Genomic DNA, 17,997 nt, shown 5'->3' with positions numbered 1-17,997 from the left:
TGAAAACAGCCTCAAGTGGCTACTAGAGCAATTGCAGTCTTTGGAGCTCCCGAAATTGATTTTTTTATTTTTGCTGTTTTTGCAGCTACAGTTGACAGTTGCCCCCAAGGCATTTCAGAAGTTGATGTCATAAGAAGTTATAAGGATAAATTCACTGTACTCAGCTCTAAAAATCTTACAAACTAATGACTACTGTAATTCTTTATTATTAAGTGTTCCTGAAAACTCCCTGAGAAGCTTTCAGTTGATCCAAAATGCTGCACCAAGAGTACAGACAGGGACTATAAAGAGAGAGCATATTTCCCTAATACTAGCTTCTCTTCATTGGCTCCCTTGTAAATCCAGAATCACATTTAAAATCCTTCTCCTCACATGAATAATCAGGGTCCATCTTATCTTAAAGACCCTACAGTACCATATCACTCCAACAGACCGCTTCTTGCTCAGACTACAGGCTTACTTGTGGTTCCTAGGATATTTAAAAGTAGAATGGGAGGCAGAGCCTTCAGCTTCCAGGTGGGTCCAGCTCCCAATTTGGAGTTAAAAGACGGACACCCTCTCTACTTTTAAGATTCAGCTTAAACTTTTCTTTTTGACAGAGCATATGGTTATTAATAATAACTCGTCTTCTCTTCCACAATGTGTCTTTTGTCCTGTCTTCCTCCATCCCCAGCTGGTCGCAGTGGAGGTTTCTTCCTCTTAAAAGGGAGATTATCCTTCCTTACTCATAGGTGATCCACTTGAGATGACTGCTGTTGTGATTTGGTGCTGTATAAATAGATTGAATTAAATGTTTATGATTGTGCTTAGTGATTGGGGTTAGTGGTTAAACCTAGGGATGAGAGACTCGGGAATGCAGTATTATGGCTATCTGTCCTCACAAAGGTGCCATGTGGCCCTCCCCCTACACACAGAGTGGAGCAGGCAGCAGTCGGTGTACTGGAACGGTAGTGACAGAGAACGCTTTTAACCAATATGTGAGAATGACTGTAATCTGAATGACATCAGACTATTCAGTGTGCTTACCAGCATCCCTGGGAGTGTACCCACCAACTTTGTAGTGGACTGAATGAAAGATTGTCGAGAAAGGTGAAGAAAAAATCTCTAATCATGAAACAGATTCATGAACTGTCTTCTTCTAATTGGGACTGGAGTGTTTTTGTTCAGCCCGCGTCCCATTCTTTCCCCCCTCAGACTGTTTTTAGAAGGGTCAAATCTATCTCAGCTGTTATCAGTGTCATGTCACGCTGTTCTGTGGGTATCTGTGTGTGCGCATATGTGTATCTGTGTGTCATGCTGTGCAGCTTCATAAGCTCCTTTATCAGCCGGGAGACACCCTCCTCCCCAGACTCCCGCTGTCTCTTTTCATTTTTCCCATACTTTCACACACACGGGGCCACACATGCTTCTGCTTTCTCTCTCTCTCTATTACACACACACACACACACACACACACACACACACACACACACACACACACACACACACACACACACACACACACACACGCACTCCTTGTGCACACACAGCCAGCTTAACTCCCCCCTTTTTGGGCATCTGTGTAAACAAATGTCTCATGCACAGGTGTATAAAGAAAGGAATGGGTCTATTAATCCTGGCTTACTTATTGTTTGGCTAATAATAGCGCGCAGCAGCCTTTTGCTGATAGGTCTATTATTCCCAGACAGCAAGGTGGATTAATAGGAAGCTGGGATTAATACTCATCCCCAGCTAAATCACATCTACCTCTATGCATGACCTCCTTCCTGGCTGCTGATTGTCTGTCCTTGTCTTAATTACCTCTTATGGAAATGGGCTTTATAATTACAGAAAGTCATCTTACCCTTATTTTATTTTATTAAAAAAAAAAGTGATGTAACTTAACTAAGACTGACCTTAAAATGATATTTTTCTGGGTGTGTTACGGCTGTGTGTATTTGTGTGAGCGTGATCTGTGAGAGCCGCTTATAGGCACTCTTAGGCTGAAGCAGAAGGGGTGAGCCGCCTTTTTCTTTGGAACAGTTTTCTCCTGTTTTAGTTTTAGGGTTAGTATTGTCATTTGTTTGTTCTGTTTCTTTCTTAGGGTTGAGTTAGTTTTCTGGTGGGACTTAGTTGGTTTTGTTTATTATTTTGGCCTGAGTTCACCCTGGAGCTATGCTTCATTATCTTCAATAAAATCACCTTTTTTACTCACAACTGGTTTTGGATGTTTGGCTTGGGAACCAGGGCGGGTATTTGTCTCTCTCTCCTCCAACCTTATGTGCGTCTCTACACGCCTGGACTAGGGGCGTAACAGGGTGGACTTTGGTAGAGGAGGAACAGTGCTCACCAGCTGGTTATCTTGTGGAGAAAACCAGCCAAGCCCAATGTATTTATTAAACCATCACCAAACATTCAATTGACTATTAAGCAAAAAATAAAAACAAGCGAGGAGGCATTCGTCTTACATTTTCTGAACCCCACCCCTAAGCGCACTCTCCCCCACCCCACCTTTCTAGGATTCTCGCTCCAGCTCCAGCACAGGAATAAGCAGAAGAGCACGGAGGAGGAAAAGAAGACTTTGTCCACGGTGTCTCCACTCAGATGCATCACCGCCCGGCTCTTTTAATGGGGCAGCGCTGAACTTTTAAGTTCGCGGGGAAGCTTCTCCGAAGTGCGCTAATGTGAGTTCTGAACACAATGTCAGCCGCTCAAGGACTTCTAAACAGCGTCTTTTCCTGCTCGTCCCCTGCCTCCAAAGCCATAACCAAACGCAGGCTACGCCAGACCCGGAGCCTGGACCCCGCCATCATCAGACACTGCGGCACCGGGAGCGATGGAGCGGCCGCAGACACAGGTGCGTCCGCCGAGCGCTTGGCTGTGAAGCCGGCTTTACGCACCAAGATCCCGACCCTGAAGGAACCTATAACCCCTTCCATCTCCTCTCCTTCCATACCTCTGGATGTTTCCCCGTCCTCCAACTTCCACTTTGACTATGACGTGGTTAAGCGTGCCAAAAGGAATACCGCCGGGGATTTACCGTTTATGGTGAGGGGAGCTGGTGCCGCTCCCTCAGGGAGCACCGGCACGCTGTTTTCCCCGCGGAGGTGGCTACAGAAGAAAGTGCAGCCTTCCAGCTCTCACTCTTACGTCGTGTGGAAGTCAGAGGTAAACTCCCTTCCCAGGGTGACAGTTTTTTTTTCTTTTGGTGGCCAAAAGGAACAGATTAAAACGAAATCCCACTCTTATCGTTCAGCTCGCTAATCAGTTTTCTTACATGAATGCATATGATACATATTTGTGAGAGTTATGTGCCCTCCAACCCCATCGCTTTCCTTGAAGTGCATTCTTGAGCGTCTGTGTGCTTCGGGGGGGGGGGGGGTGTGTGTGATAGGATCGATACTTTGTTTCTAGCCTCTTAAGTTTAGTGTGTAGCCTGCTGACTTGTGTTAAATGCATAATTTAAAAAGAAAATATTCATATTAACTTCGTAAATGAAAAAATATACCTCAAACACGCTCTATCAAAAATATCTGAACCTCTTGTGTTGACTGTATATTTTATTTGTAGCCTGTAGCACATTTAAACAACAGAAATTGACCCAAAGTGCTTTAGAGACAGACAATGTAAATTCAAGGTTTCCAAAAACCCAGTTTAAAAAAGATGAAAAGCTAAAAGATGTGTGTTTTCTAATTTCATTATGTAATTATTGTGAAAAGTAAATATCACAGCGACTGATTACTCATTCAGAATGTGCTTTTATAAGGTTAAAGTATTGGTATCAGCAGTCCTGGCCCTGCATTTGCTTGATATCAGATCGATACCAAAATTGCACAATGCTATCTGAAATTCGACCATGACCTGAGGTAGCGAGATGTTGGAGCTTTACCTAAAAGATTTATGGGTTTTAAAAGACAGGGAATGTTTGACATCTGCAACTGAAAGCCCTACAGTACCAAAGCAGTCAGCCCATTTCAGCCTGGAAAGTGCTTTTTTTTCCTAGTCTGGCCCAAGGGCACATGGGTAATTAACTCAGGGGGAAGGGATAGCTCTGGTCCACCTCCCCCACCTGGATTTTTGTTTCTCCCTTGGCTGCATGGTCATTACTGTGTTTTCAGTCTTTGTGGGAGTCACACCTTATCCTGGGAAAGCAAAAGAAAATCTTACAGCACTTTGAGGATTAAATCACTCCAACAAAAGGTGCAATGAAGTGTCGATAGATTTTTCCCTCCTACTGTTGTCATCATTGGGCTGCTTTGGCTTTTGTCTTCATATAGATGTCAAACTGAGTGTGAATATGGGGCAGGCAGTAGATGAAATCCTTACCAAAACATCCTTGGGGGACTTCTTTTAAGTGTGTGTGTGTGTGGGGGGGGGGGGGGGGGGGTGCATAGTTGACACGAGTCCACCTGTACTCTGTCTGGAAAGGTATAATTTTCCTGCTTCTTTAAACACTTAGTCTCCTTTTCTGCATATTTTTCTTGTATTTGATTGGAAGTGTGTGTGTATATGTGGCGGTATGTGTGTGTGTGTGTTGATATGAGGGGCTTAAGGACACATGGCCGGGGACTTGGTTCTCACGACTGCAAGCAGTCACAGGGTCAAAAGCACGCAGCCATCAAACAGCTCCCCCATCATTTCCCATTAAAAGGAACGGCTCCAGCGCCGCTCTGTTTTACTTTCTTGCAGCACGCCTCTTCTTTCTTTCTCACACTCGCACGCACACATGCAGGCGTCCATACTCGCATTTTCCTCCCTCTCTTCTTCTGCGAGATGTCTTGAGGTTCTCAGAGAGTGGCGTTTCCCATCACTGTAAGCCTGTTTAAGTTGCAGTTTCCACCCCCCGATTGGGGCCAACTTGAGGCCATCGGTATGGAGTCATTAGTGCAATCTGGACCGAAGTTATTGCACCTCGGAGTGTTTGTAAAATTACGGAGCCAAGAAAGTGTTACTGGTCTACTGGGATGTGTCAAACACCTATGGGTGTGAAGTAAAACTCTGAAATGAAGTGTAAGCATGTATTTAATAGTGGGAATCGAAAGAATTTTGCTTTTAACATTAGTTAAGATGCAATTAGTTAATTTCTTTCCAAGGTTGACATGACCGGGGGTGTTGAACATGTTAACTTATGGGGCACGTGGATAAGGGCCTAGTCACAAAGAGTTAGAAGCCATTGGGCAACCATCTGGCAACCACAAGGGAAAAATGTGGAAAACAACTTCAGATTGCCTTGGTTGGTAGCAGATTGCCACAGTGGCCTGTAGTTTGCACAGAAGATGCCAACTGGTCTGCGAACACTTGACAACTACTCTCCGAGTGCTAGTCAGGCTGTGAGAAGTGTGACACAAACCGGACACGGAGACTGCTTGCCTTCAAAATAAAAGTTGTGGCTTTTGAAGAATGTTGGCTGCAGCACCGAGCAACTTCAGTGCAAACTACAGGCAAGGATTGCAAGAAGGATTTTGGTGCAGCACCCTCTTTGCAGCCTAGCAACAGCCAATAACCACTCACCAATATTTCGGCTTAGTGACCGGTGGTTGCCAAGGGGTCATCAGACAGCGTTTGAACAATGTGCGCATGATGTCATGTGAGAAACCTGTATACTTAGGATTAATACTGAGGAGAGCCAAACTATGAAATTCGCATGATTTCATTTCAAATCATGACAAGTGTAATCATCACAGCTTAATGAAATCAATAACACATGGTTTTTAAATACCCAATCACCAGAGGAACTTCCAATTCAGAGAAATAGCAAAAGAATGAGTCATCAACCTGTCAATCTCAATTCCTCTGGATGTTTTTTAAAAAGCACTTACAACTTGTTTCACTTAAAAAATTGCAGTTTTAAAAAGATAAACATTTAAAAAGACTGAACATGGCTTGTCTTGACGGGTTGCCAGGAGAAAGCCTCTACTCTCTTAAAAGAACATGGCAGCACAGATTAATTTTTCAAAGTCTTCTGGATCAATGTCCATGGACATACAAGACCACAGTGGAGATGTTTGGCCATAACACACAGCACCATGTTTGCACTGACATACTGTGTTTGGTTTTTACAAAACTCATCATAACAATTGTCAAGCACAGTGGTGGAGGCGTGATGATTTGGGCTTTGTTTCCAGCCATGGGACCTGGCCATCTTACAGTCATTGAGTCAACCTTGAACCCGTCTGTATACCAAAGTATTGTAGAGTTTAATGTCAGGCCATCTGTCTGGTTGCTAAAACTTGGATGGAATTGGGTCATGCAGCAGAAAAATGATTCCAAGCACAGCAGTAAATCTACAATAGTATGGCTTAAAGAGAAAAGAATCACCTTTTAAGGTTGAAGTGTGCACCAGTCAGCTTCAACCTTATTCAAATGGTGTGGCAGGACATTAAGAGTGCTGTGCATAAACAAACATCTGCACACCTCAATAAAATGAAGCAATACTGTAAAAAAAGAGTGGATCAAAATTCCTCCATAACGATGTGAATGATACTAAAAGGGCATATGGTAAAAGGTTTATTTGGTTATTCTCAGGACTGCATAGATTCCCATGAAAATCTTCTTTGTCACACGTAAGTTCAAAATGAAAATATACCTTCAGTAATAAAAATAAGAAATAGTAGGCTGAGATAACCCTGACCTTTCGTCTTTCGTATGCCTCAGATAAGTTCATAACACACTGAATCCTGATTTTGAATGACGCAATTTAGACGCTCAATTTTCTTTTTAATATTTAACTGATAAATCAGATAACCTTGAAATGACATCACTATGACATCATCAGGAGAAAGCTCTCTTGTTAATTTTGTAAAATATTATTGTATTTAGAGTTAAATACACAATAAAGAGGGGTGTTCTTTTTAGGGTGGACCTATGTTGTCGATGTACCCCTCTGTTGTGATGTCTGTTTTAAAAAAGAAGATAGAGATGGCCAGAATAGTCAAATTAAGCCTTCATAATGAGACTTTACAGAACAACTGGTGACATCCAGATGGTTACATTGATCTTTCGTGTACAGTCTACGAGAAGAACTGCGAGGTTGCTGCTGATGCAAATGCACTGCATTAATATTATCGCATTACCTCTGATGGTTTAGCTCAACTATTTATAACGAAGTAATAGCTCCTGTATCTAACGAGGGCATATTTGTGTTGTTTTATTGTATGTATTAATAACATAATAAATGTTTAAAGATAAAGGTAGACCAGCACTGCAATATCAGTGATGTAAATGCAGGTGCCAGTTCATGCATCGCTATCTAGTCAAAGTTCAGACATTTGCCCAGATAGAGATCATTTGCACGTGTACTACTGAGTGTGTATGCATGTGAACAGGGCAACCTGTGCAGAATGGTCTCATGCTATGCCTTTTTAAGGAGGGAGATATGGACAGAGAGGAAGAATGAAAGGGTGAAACATAGACGGAGTGAAGCAAAGCCTAACAGTTATATTGGCCACGATTGCTTAACAGCTAAATTTTTCCACGGCCAGGTTGTTGATGCTGAAAGAGCAAAAAGAGATGCAAAAAGAAAAAGAAAAATTCATCAGGCAGTACCCTCTGTGTTATTACAGTAGGAGAGGGGGGTGGGGGAGCGGGGGGAGGTGGGGGGTGTCAGTGACTGGATGTGGTCCTTCTCGTGGAGTTACGGGCTCCAAAATTGGACACCGTATCAACACATGTTCTTGCAAAATAGCACGAGTATAAAAACAATGTAGGTTTTTATAGGCACATTCAGACATTGGTATTTGAAAGTTTAGCATTTGAAGCATACGCTGAACCTACACGTGCGCCGCTGTATTTCCAGGTACGCGCACAGAGACGCACACGCGCAAAGGCTCGGAGAGGAAACAGCAGTCGGCTAATTTAATCTTGCTTGTTTATGGGGCTCCAGATTGTTGACATTGTAGATCCTATTTTTAGAACCACTTACTCAAATGCTTTACAGAGGAGACTTAGTATGAAAAGAAATGTTACTAAATGATTGATAACAGATGACTTTGAGAAAGTTAGCACTGGGTCTTTGAGGTAAAAGCTTTGCCTTTTTGGTGATTAACATTCGTAACTGTAATCAAAATGTTACATGCACAATTACACACTGAGCTCCTAAGTAATAGCAGTGTTAGAGGCAAAGTGAAGGAACGTGGGGTGGGGAGGGGCAGACTAATCTAAATAAAGAGACAATAAAAGGTGATTTTTGCTGTAATGTCTCACGTGTTATTAGCTTCCAAAAGTGACGATACACAATTGTGGTTGCTTACATTTGCACAAAAGTAACCACAGTTTTTGTGTTTTTGTTTCCTTACAGCATTACTGAATCCCTTGGCATGAGAACTTCAGATAAGGAGAATTCCCATTTGAATATTCTACTTCCGCTTGTGCTTATGAATTTTAACAAAATCTGAGGCATGAAAGTTTTATATAAGCTCTCAGATATGCAAGGTAAAAAACAAAGTTGGCATGCCTTATGATCTCCCCCAAAGGAATGCGAAGTTAGGAAATGGCTCTGTATTAGTGTTTATTAGTCTATCATTGTATTTTATCTCTTGATTATCTTCTGGAAAAATTACTGCTGCTTGCATCTAGTTGTTACCATTCTTAAAATTCTCGAAAGGCCCATGTGTTTATGCAACATCATCAAACTATGTCAGGGTGCTGAGCGCTCACCGAATAAGTAGAATAACACAACGAGAACCAGTCATTTGTTTGTCTTCTTAGAATAAGTCAATTTGTCTCGTTTTCTTTGCTGGTCATTTAGGGTGGCACACATTGGTGTGGAATAAAGTGTCTCAGCAGGATGTTGCCATTAAATACCGTACCCATGACATTTAAAGGCCCTGGAAGATGAGACCTTGGAACTGTAGGTTTTAATTTACGTGGGCTCATATCCAAGTTGCCTATGTAACCTGGATAAACATATAGGTCATTTGTCCCCATCCTCTGAAAGTGACCCTAACAAATTCATACATTAAGTTTATATCACAGATTGTATATAAAAGATGTACATAGCCCCAGTGAACTCTCTCAGTACTTTATGGACTTAAATCTGACATATGCACTGTAGCTTTTTGGCTGTCACCATCTTGTCTTTTTGGAACCAGAAGACTACATTTAGACAAGCAGCTGGAGTTATCAGCTAAGGCATGCTCAGTATGCATCCTTGGTAAGCTGCATTTTAAACACTGACACAGATAACCGGTAATCGTGTCACTAATCACTAAAGTTTGACCCCTTGCTTTTTGGACATTTCTTTTCATTTAGAGTGCTAAATGATCAATTAACTCTAGCTAGCATGCTTGGTAAGGTAGAAGATACAGATAGCGAGAACTGGTAGTTCTAAACTAGAAGCAAAATGATAATGATAATCACAATACAACATTTTTAATTTATTTTATCAACTTTTCTTCTGATGATGCTGTCTTTGTTGAGCACTCAGTGGATCTGCGCTCGACAGTGCAGCCTAGGAGTAGTCGAACGCAGATTCACTGAGCGCAGGGCAAGCTAGCGAGACAGAAGTTAAGCTCTCCTTGCAACATGGCAAATTGAACCTCCCCCACCCTCATTCAGATCTGGCGTTTGGAACTATTTTGGTTTTCATGTGACGTATGACCCTGAACGTAAGCGAGTCATGGACAAAAGTAAAACAGTATGTTGGATGTGCCACGCAATGCTCAATTACATGGGTGGGAACTAGTGTGTTAGCGCAGTTAGCTCGTTAACGTGTTGACGTCGTCCAGCCCCACACACGGGGCAATCCGCGGTAGCTCATTAACAGAGATTTGAGGTGTTGCGGCGTTAACGTCATTTTAACTAGATTAACGCTGACAGCACTAGTGGGAACACAACGAATATGACTGCACATTTACTCTGACATCATCCTAGTGCAAAGACAAGTGGAAGCAGACAAAAACAACAAGCACACATGCTACAAACTTTACCCGAGTCATTTAGACAGCCGTTAGCACATGATTCTCATTATGGGGACCTGATATGTTTAATATGCTGCTGAGAATATAGCCCAGAAGAAGCGTATAGTATAGCTTTTATTTTGGAAGGAGCCATTTCTCTGTAATAAACTCTGTTTTCCAAAGATGAGTGATTTCTCCATCAGATAGATTTATTTTTTTATTACTTTGTTGTTTCAGCAACATTAAATTTAAAAACTGTACTTTTGAGTTAAAATATATATTTATAATTTTAATAAATGACAAATTAAAAAGGCATGAACATTTTTTTTTGTATCGAAAAAATATTGAACCGTGACACCAAAATATCAAACCAAACCGAACCATGAATTTTGTGTATCGTTGCACCCCTAAGATATATATATATATATCTATATCTATATATAAAATAAAATGTTCATGCCTTTTTAATTTGTCATTTATTAAAATTATAAATATATATTTTAACTCAAAAGTACAGTTTTTAAATTTAACCCTAACCCTTGTGCGTGTTTTTTATTTTGACAGCGAATGCGCACCTGCGGACCACTTATGTGCAGCCCTGGTTATTTAGCTCGTCATATTGCAGCCACAGAAATTCTTTTGTCCATGAAACCATAAAGCTGCACTTTCTTTTTGCCTTATAGTCTGATTTGTCATAACTTTTCCGTTTTGTGGTAAGCTTTTCTTTGGCTGTCACTTCTTCACCCTGACCTGTCTTATTTGGCTCAGCAGAACTGAAATGCTTTTACACACGGACTCACATAAGCTCAGCGATTCTCTGCGCGATCAACCTCTCACATGTTTAAGCTTGCTGCGGGAGATTTCACTTGTCATGTTTGCATAGTAAGCTAACGATTAATAAGACAATGTCAGAGGAATTGGTGCACAAATTATCATCACTCACAGATCAGTGCTGTCGCTCTCTATACACAGTTCACGCGATTGCAAAGTGAAAGCAAAAAAACAAGCGCAAATTCAAACGCGATTTCAATATGTCACATATTGACAGTGGCTCACCGATGCCAATGACATAATTACCCAGATACATTTCCGAAAGAATGCAAAAGCATTGACATATATTTTTCCTTCCTACAATAGCCCGACGGGCAGGGCAGAGATAGATTTTGGTAGCCCAACTGGAAAAATCGCTAGCCCCGGGACGTCGGGCTACCGATTTTGCGAGCCCTGTATCTGATTGAGGAATCACTCATCTTTGGAAAAGAGAGTTTATTACAGAGAAATGGCTCTTTCCAAAATAAAAGCTATACTATCCGCTTCTTCTGGGCTATATTCTCAGCAGCATATTAAACATATCAGGTCCCCATAAGGAGAATTATGTGCTAACGGCTGTCTAAATGACTCGGGTAAAGTTAGTAGCATGCTTGTTGTTTTTGTCTTTGCACTAGGATGATGTCGGTGTAAATGTGCAGTCATATTCATTGTGTTCCCACTAGTGCTTTCAGGTTAACCTCGTTAAAATGACCTTAACGCCACAACACGGCAAATCTCCGTTAACGAGCTACCCCTGATCGTCCCGTGCATGGGGCTAGACGGCCAACACGTTAACGAGCTAACTGCGCTAACACACTAGCTCCCACCCATGTAATTGAGCATTGCGTGGCACATCCAACATACTGTTTTACTTTAGTCCATGACTCGCTTACCTTCAGGGTCATACGTCACATGAAAACCAAAATAATTCCAAACGCCAGATCTGAATGAGGGTGGGGGAGGTCCATGTTGCAAGGAGAGCTTAACTTCTGTCTTGCTAGCTTGCCCTGCGCTCTTCCTTCTGACGATGCTGTCTGTGTTGAGCGCTCAGTGGATCTGCGCTCGACAGTGCAGCCTAGGCGGAGTAGTCGAACGCAGATTCACTGAGCGCTCCACACAGACAGCATCGTCAGAAGGAAAGTTGATAAAATAAATTACAAATGTTGTATTGTTCGATACATATGCGTACCGAACCGAAAGCACTGTATCGAACAGTTCAATATCGATACGAATATCGTTGCACCCCTAATATACGAACAGTTCAATATCGATACGAATATCGTTGCACCCCTAATATATATATATATATATATATATATACATATATGTATATATATATATATATATATATATATATATACCTGTGGGAATTGTTTTGTATCTCATAAGCCATTCCTGATATACAGTCTTGTGAAAAAGAAGATTTAATAGGAAACTGTTCAGTCCCGTTGAAAACTGAGTACAACCTTAATGCTTCAGTTGAAATTAAGAGGGTAAGTAGTAGCCAGCTGCTGCTAATCAAATGCACTTGATTTACTGATCATCAACGAGTCTGCGCACCTCTATGGAAGCACAAGTTTTGGCATTTTTCTGGTCTGGGACATTCAAGTGTATGTTAACACAAGGCCACGATTTTCCTAGGAGTGCCCCAGGAAATTCACCCCAAGGTCAGACTGAGCAATGATCAGCAAAATACAAAAGAGAAAAGTTTAAAAAGAGGTCAGTCTCAGACCCTACGAGCCTACTTAGCATGGACAGGTACCAGGAGAAAGCCTTTTATTCTGTAAGAAGAGCGCTGCAGTATGATTTAGTTTGCAAAGTGGCATCTGAACAAACCACCAGGCTTCTGAATTTATGTCCTTTGGACAGGTGAGACCAAAGTGATAACAAAATACAGCATATCAGTGCAAACACCTTACGCCAAGCACAGTGGTAGAAGGGTACTATGAGTTTGTTTTGTAGCAACACAACCACAAAACTTGCAATCATTCAGTTGTCCATGTAGTCCTCTGTATACCAAAGTATTCTAGAGTCAAATGTGAGGCCATCAGTACAACAGCTTAACCTTTACTTAAAAATCTACAACAGAATGGCCGGGAAAGAAAAGAATCAAGGTGTTGCGATGGCCCAGTCCAGGCCTTAACTAAATCGAAATGCTGTGGCAGGACTTTAAGAGAGCAAATACCCACAAACCTTAATGAACTTGGGCATTGTAAAGAAGGGTGGGCCAAAATTCCTCCACAATGGTGTGAGAGACTGATAAAGTCATACAGAAATGGATTTCTGCATCATTCTGTTATTGGGTGCAGTTAGTTTATTGCAGGACTGCATAGAGTGCTGTGAAAATTGACTTTTCACAGCTGTAAAATACAATATGAAAAGGTGTTTAGGCAGATACAGAAATATCAACTCGACAACAATGAGAGCTATACTTCAATTAATAGTCACCTATTAAAGTATTGTGAAGCAAAAGGTAGAGGAAGAGTGAAAATGTTTCCTTTAAAGGACACAATATGTAATGTTAATAATGTTAAAGATGAAATACAACTGTTATTAGGATCCCAACATTTTGCTGGCTACTTGGTAAAATTTCCCTTTTTACATTACTGTGATGTACTGTGATAGAATCGCCCACAAGGTATGTGAAATATCTAATTAAAAAGCCTTTGTGTTGCATGTTTTCTGAAGCATTTAAACTGCTGCACATGTTTGCCATTGCTTACGCTGTGAACCATACAAGGTGGGGAGTTGACACGGGTCATGGCTCCGAGCCAGGAGGCAGCAGTTCTTGTTCTTTTCTACCAAATGGGTTCCACGCTGTAGTGTTTATAACAACAATAACTCTTCGGGGCTTTTGCTCCAAAGCTTTAAGTAAAGGACAAGACAAGTGTTTTTTCTTTTACCTTAATGATGCAAACTGTTCAAATTACTTTTGGGTTGCATCCCTGAAATTCTTGTGCAGGACACTCTAGACTGAGAACTGAAGGCAATCATACCTTTGCCGTCAGCACTCCAAGACTAAGAGAACAGGCTATCCATGTTCCTAAAATGATTACTTCACCAGTGCTTGGGGTATTCGACCCACATGGAGCCCATTTTAGCTGAATATCATGATTCAGAATAAAATACATTTGCTACATTATGATTAACAACTGCATGATCAATCATAAGGTCAGGATTAGACACAAAGAACTTCACACTTATATGCAAGTACCCATTATTTTACTGTGTACATGCTAAACAGCATTCATTATATAAAATATGACAGTTGTGGTGTATGAAATGTAAGCTCTAAAGTATAATACTGTCAGCTGTTTAGCTGCCATTATACTGTTGGTGTGGTGCTGCTACCATAATCTGTATGAAAACACACACATATAAGTTGTTTTGTCATGTTATTCTTTTTATCTTTATGAAATCACTATGTAGTAAGATGGCAAAATCGCTGTTCATAAACACACACAAAGAAATATTAATAATAATATATATATATATATATATATTTATTCATATTCTTCTTTGACAGCTACATATTGATTGTATGAGGCAAAGTAATAAGTAACTGGCAGTATAAGCATGTCACTGTTTGACGAATAGTTAATTATAGATATTCATTTAACACATTTCAGTGACCCCCAACATGCAACTGAATAAAAAATAGTTTACCAAAATGTGCTTACGAACATCAAGGCACATGTAATGCAGATGTAATATTAACAACATTTACAGCCAAAATAGTAAGACAGATTGTACGATACATTTTTTTAATTGGGAAAAGTGCAAGAGAGCAGCCAGAGCCACAGACAGTTAAGTCACGTTAGTAACAAAGTTAACACATCGGTGCTGTGATGATCGAAACAGTGTTCAAAATCTGAACCACAATCACTTTTATTTCCAAATTTGTACACAAATGATGAATTTGTTGTGGTGTTATGGGGCAATACAGTAGTGGTACACATTTCTATCTAATGTATAGATTTCTATCTGTAAAAGGACTGTTAATAGATGCACAGGAAAGTACTCATGATGTCGCCTTTTTAATAAATATAATTTGTAAAGATCTGAGTGTTATATAAATAATTCCCTAAAGCTGTATTGATGATAATCGTGGGACCCTAGGCAGTTTATATAATAGGTTTAATCCCAACTGATTAAGAGGAGTTAGGTAACAGACATACACAATATGATGTATATTTACAAACTGCATATTTTTTCAGGTTAAATGGGATCCCAGTCTGCAGCTTCTTGTGCCCTGAATTAACTTTCATTTCTTTTCTGAAAGCTGTCAACATGTACAGCCTTCAACTGTATTGACAAAGAGTAATATCTTATAAAATTTACAGTATTTTTACATCAGTTTCTTACACACCAACCCCAATAACAATTTAAAATAATAACAAACATAGTTTATAATAGTGGCGGTTCAGCCATCTATTTGTTCGCAGTTGATTCTTTTACATGCTCCAGCAAACAGAGAGGTTTGAACTTGTGAACCTTCCTGCCATCCATTTTTCCCTTCTTACTCCCTGATTTCCTCCCTAAGTTCCCTCCGACTGATGAAGCTGCATTGGAGGAAAAAGACTTTGATGTTTGGACATCTTTGGAATGCTCATACGAAAATTGCGCATGCACAAACGCCCGCACAGAAAAAAACTAAACAAATTTTTGCTGTATCAGTGTTTTAAGAGAACAGTGGTATCGGTTCATAATGTGAAACAGAGTGAAGGAGTGAAACAGACGATGTTGTCACAGTCTTGCAAGAGCCTTGATGAAAACATTGAAAGTGTGATGAAATGCATGTGGATTTTTCTTGGCTCGAAACAGAAGGTCCTGGAGCGAGTCACAGCTGTGTTAAAGTTGTAGTCGGACCTCCCATCACCCTGAACTGCGATAAAAGGGCGTCCTAGTCATTGTCTGTATAAAATGCAAAGGTAGTTTGTATAGCGCAGTGTTTAAGAAAGTGATAAAGTTTTTATTCAGTCAATTCTAATTGGTAGAGACACTACAAAATAAACACAGTGACAGAAATGAAATGATGATTTTACGGTGGATTTTTGTTTTACTTTAACCAACTGAAATCATGTTTTCACTTCGAAGACTACAATCTGTGCTTATAACAGAATAAATTAAGATGCCCTTCAAAATAAAAGACCTGTTTCGTATTACTTACATACATTCCTGGTTATAATGACCTCTCCTACAGTCTCCCCTCTTGAGAGGAGGTCTGCATGTATGCATGTGGGCCTGCAAGGGGTATTAGTCTGATTATGATTCTTATTCAATTTAATAGGCCTGGTTGTCAGCATTAAACTGATGGGCCAAGATTTTTGTACACAGGGGAGTAATAGAAACCCTGTAAGTAATGTTAAACATGTCAGCTTTTGCAGCTGCAATACTTGCATCATACCATCGCATCATTCTTCTATAATGAAATTCTACTTTCTGGGCAGTATGGCAGGATTAGTCTCCCTAAAAATGGATTGCTTTTATTGCACTTTGAATTACACAGACTTACATTGCTGTGGAACTGTTTTAAGTGACCCTTCATTTCTTGATATTTTGCCTCCAAGCACCCAGAGTTTCTTGTAATTTGAAAGTGGCCTTGATCAGTGGTTCTCCAGGCTTTCTGAAGGTCTTTCTTTTACATCTGCTGTTCACTGAAACCTCATCAGAAATGGTCTCAGTGGGAAGGGTCGCTGTCAAAAAGCCATTCTTAATGTAGGGAAACAGAAAAGGATAAAGTATCCCAAATTACACAAAAACTGGACTGAAAATCAGTGGCAACAGGTCCGATTGAGTGATGAAACATTTGATTAAAACTGTCATTAATAGGTCCAAAAATGATCAGGCGAGAAGTACAACAACAGTAAGTCTCTACAGCCATCTGGAACAGCGGTCCACAACCTTTTTTGCGCCACAGACCGGTTTATGTCTGACAATATTTTCACGGACTGGCCTTTAAGGTGGCGCAGGTAAATACAACAAAATAAAAAGAAGATTTATTCATAACACACGGGAAAAGATCCAGGGAAACCGAGTTAATGATTAAAACAGTAAGAAAATAACGATAAAAAAAAACTATAAAAACCCTGAAAACCCTAAATTTCACACCCGAGCCTCAACTCTCTTGGCCCGGTACCAAACGACTCACGGACTGCGTTGAGGACCGCTGATCTAGCAAACATGGAGGAGGGTCTGTCATGGTCTTGGGTTGCATTTCAGCCAGTGGTGTTGGAGATCTTGGTTGATGGTATTATGAGTACAAAAAAGTACCATCAGATTTAGATCCAGCATACAATAGCACGTAGAAAGCAAAAGCGGCAACAGCTTCATTTTTTTTAGCATGACAATGATCCCAAACAGACTGCCAATACAGAAAAAGCAGAAAAAAGTGGATAGAAAAAAACACATTGGAGCACTATCGATCATGGATTAGCCTCCCCAGAGCCAAGATCTTCACATTGTTGAAGCAATGCTGGATCGTATTTACAGAAAACAGAAAAAAGGCAGCCAATATCCAAAGAAGAGCTTTGATTGTCCTTTGAGAAATATGAAGAACTATTCCTGAAGACTACTTAAAGAATTGACAAGAAAGCTGCCTAAGAGAGTTCAGGCTGGTCATCGTACTAAATATTTACTTTAAAGCTCATTACAATTGTGCAAACTCTGTTTTTGAATTGTTAGTTTGCACTTCATTCAGTAAATTGCTGCACCTATTCCCCATTTTACTGGCTCAAGACTTTTGCACAAGTTAAAAGTAAAACTTTTATGCTGAAGTAAGTTAGTCTAATTCACTTCAGTGTAGTGCTGGATTTATATTTTCTAGCTTCATTAGTTCTGCAAGACATACAGCACAGGTAGTGGCATCATCAAACTTAGTATATTTACATTTATTTCTTATACGCCACTACATGTTAGGAGGAATAATGCAAGTTTTGCTGTATCATATCATATTTTTATGTCAGTTTATCAAATGTTAACATTTATGGAATATGAAGGGTTAGATTCAACTGTACATACCCAAGCAAGTGTACACGAACATGTCAGGACTGTAAGAAATTGATTAGAAACTAAGTTAGAGTTTTAAAACACAGGTCAGCTTTTTAAATCTGAGGCTTTTCTTTATTTGATAATTGAAACAATTTGGAGGTTTGAACTACTGGTTTAAGACAAGATCTGTCAAGGAGGTACATTGTTCTCTGTGTAATCAGGACAATATATTTTCAAACAAGCCAAATTTTCCCACTATAAAGCATGAGTACAGTTGACAAATCCTTTTTCGCTCAGTAGCCCGTTTTTCTTCATTCTGCTG

At 40.2% G+C, this 17,997-nt stretch overlaps 1 protein-coding gene across 2 annotated transcripts in view; it reads left to right on the top strand.

Moving 5' to 3' along the window:
- The first annotated feature begins 1,763 nt into the window (after window positions 1–1,763).
- The window catches only part of LOC113016344 (rho GTPase-activating protein 6), a 135,522-nt gene continuing 119,288 nt past the window's right edge, over window positions 1,764–17,997 (top strand). Inside the window, exon 1 of one of the 2 annotated variants that reach the window (XM_026159113.2) lies at window positions 1,764–3,147. In XM_026159113.2, coding sequence (XP_026014898.2) covers window positions 2,680–3,147 — 468 coding nt within the window. In that variant the 5' untranslated portion in view covers window positions 1,764–2,679. The remainder of the gene's footprint in view (window positions 3,148–17,997) is intronic. The other variant, XM_080296775.1, reaches the window with a different exon arrangement.

Source organism: Astatotilapia calliptera, chromosome 23 (genome assembly GCF_964374335.1).
Source record: "Astatotilapia calliptera chromosome 23, fAstCal68.1, whole genome shotgun sequence".
Lineage (NCBI taxonomy): Eukaryota > Metazoa > Chordata > Actinopteri > Cichliformes > Cichlidae > Astatotilapia > Astatotilapia calliptera.
This window is presented reverse-complemented; position numbering and strand designations above follow the sequence as displayed.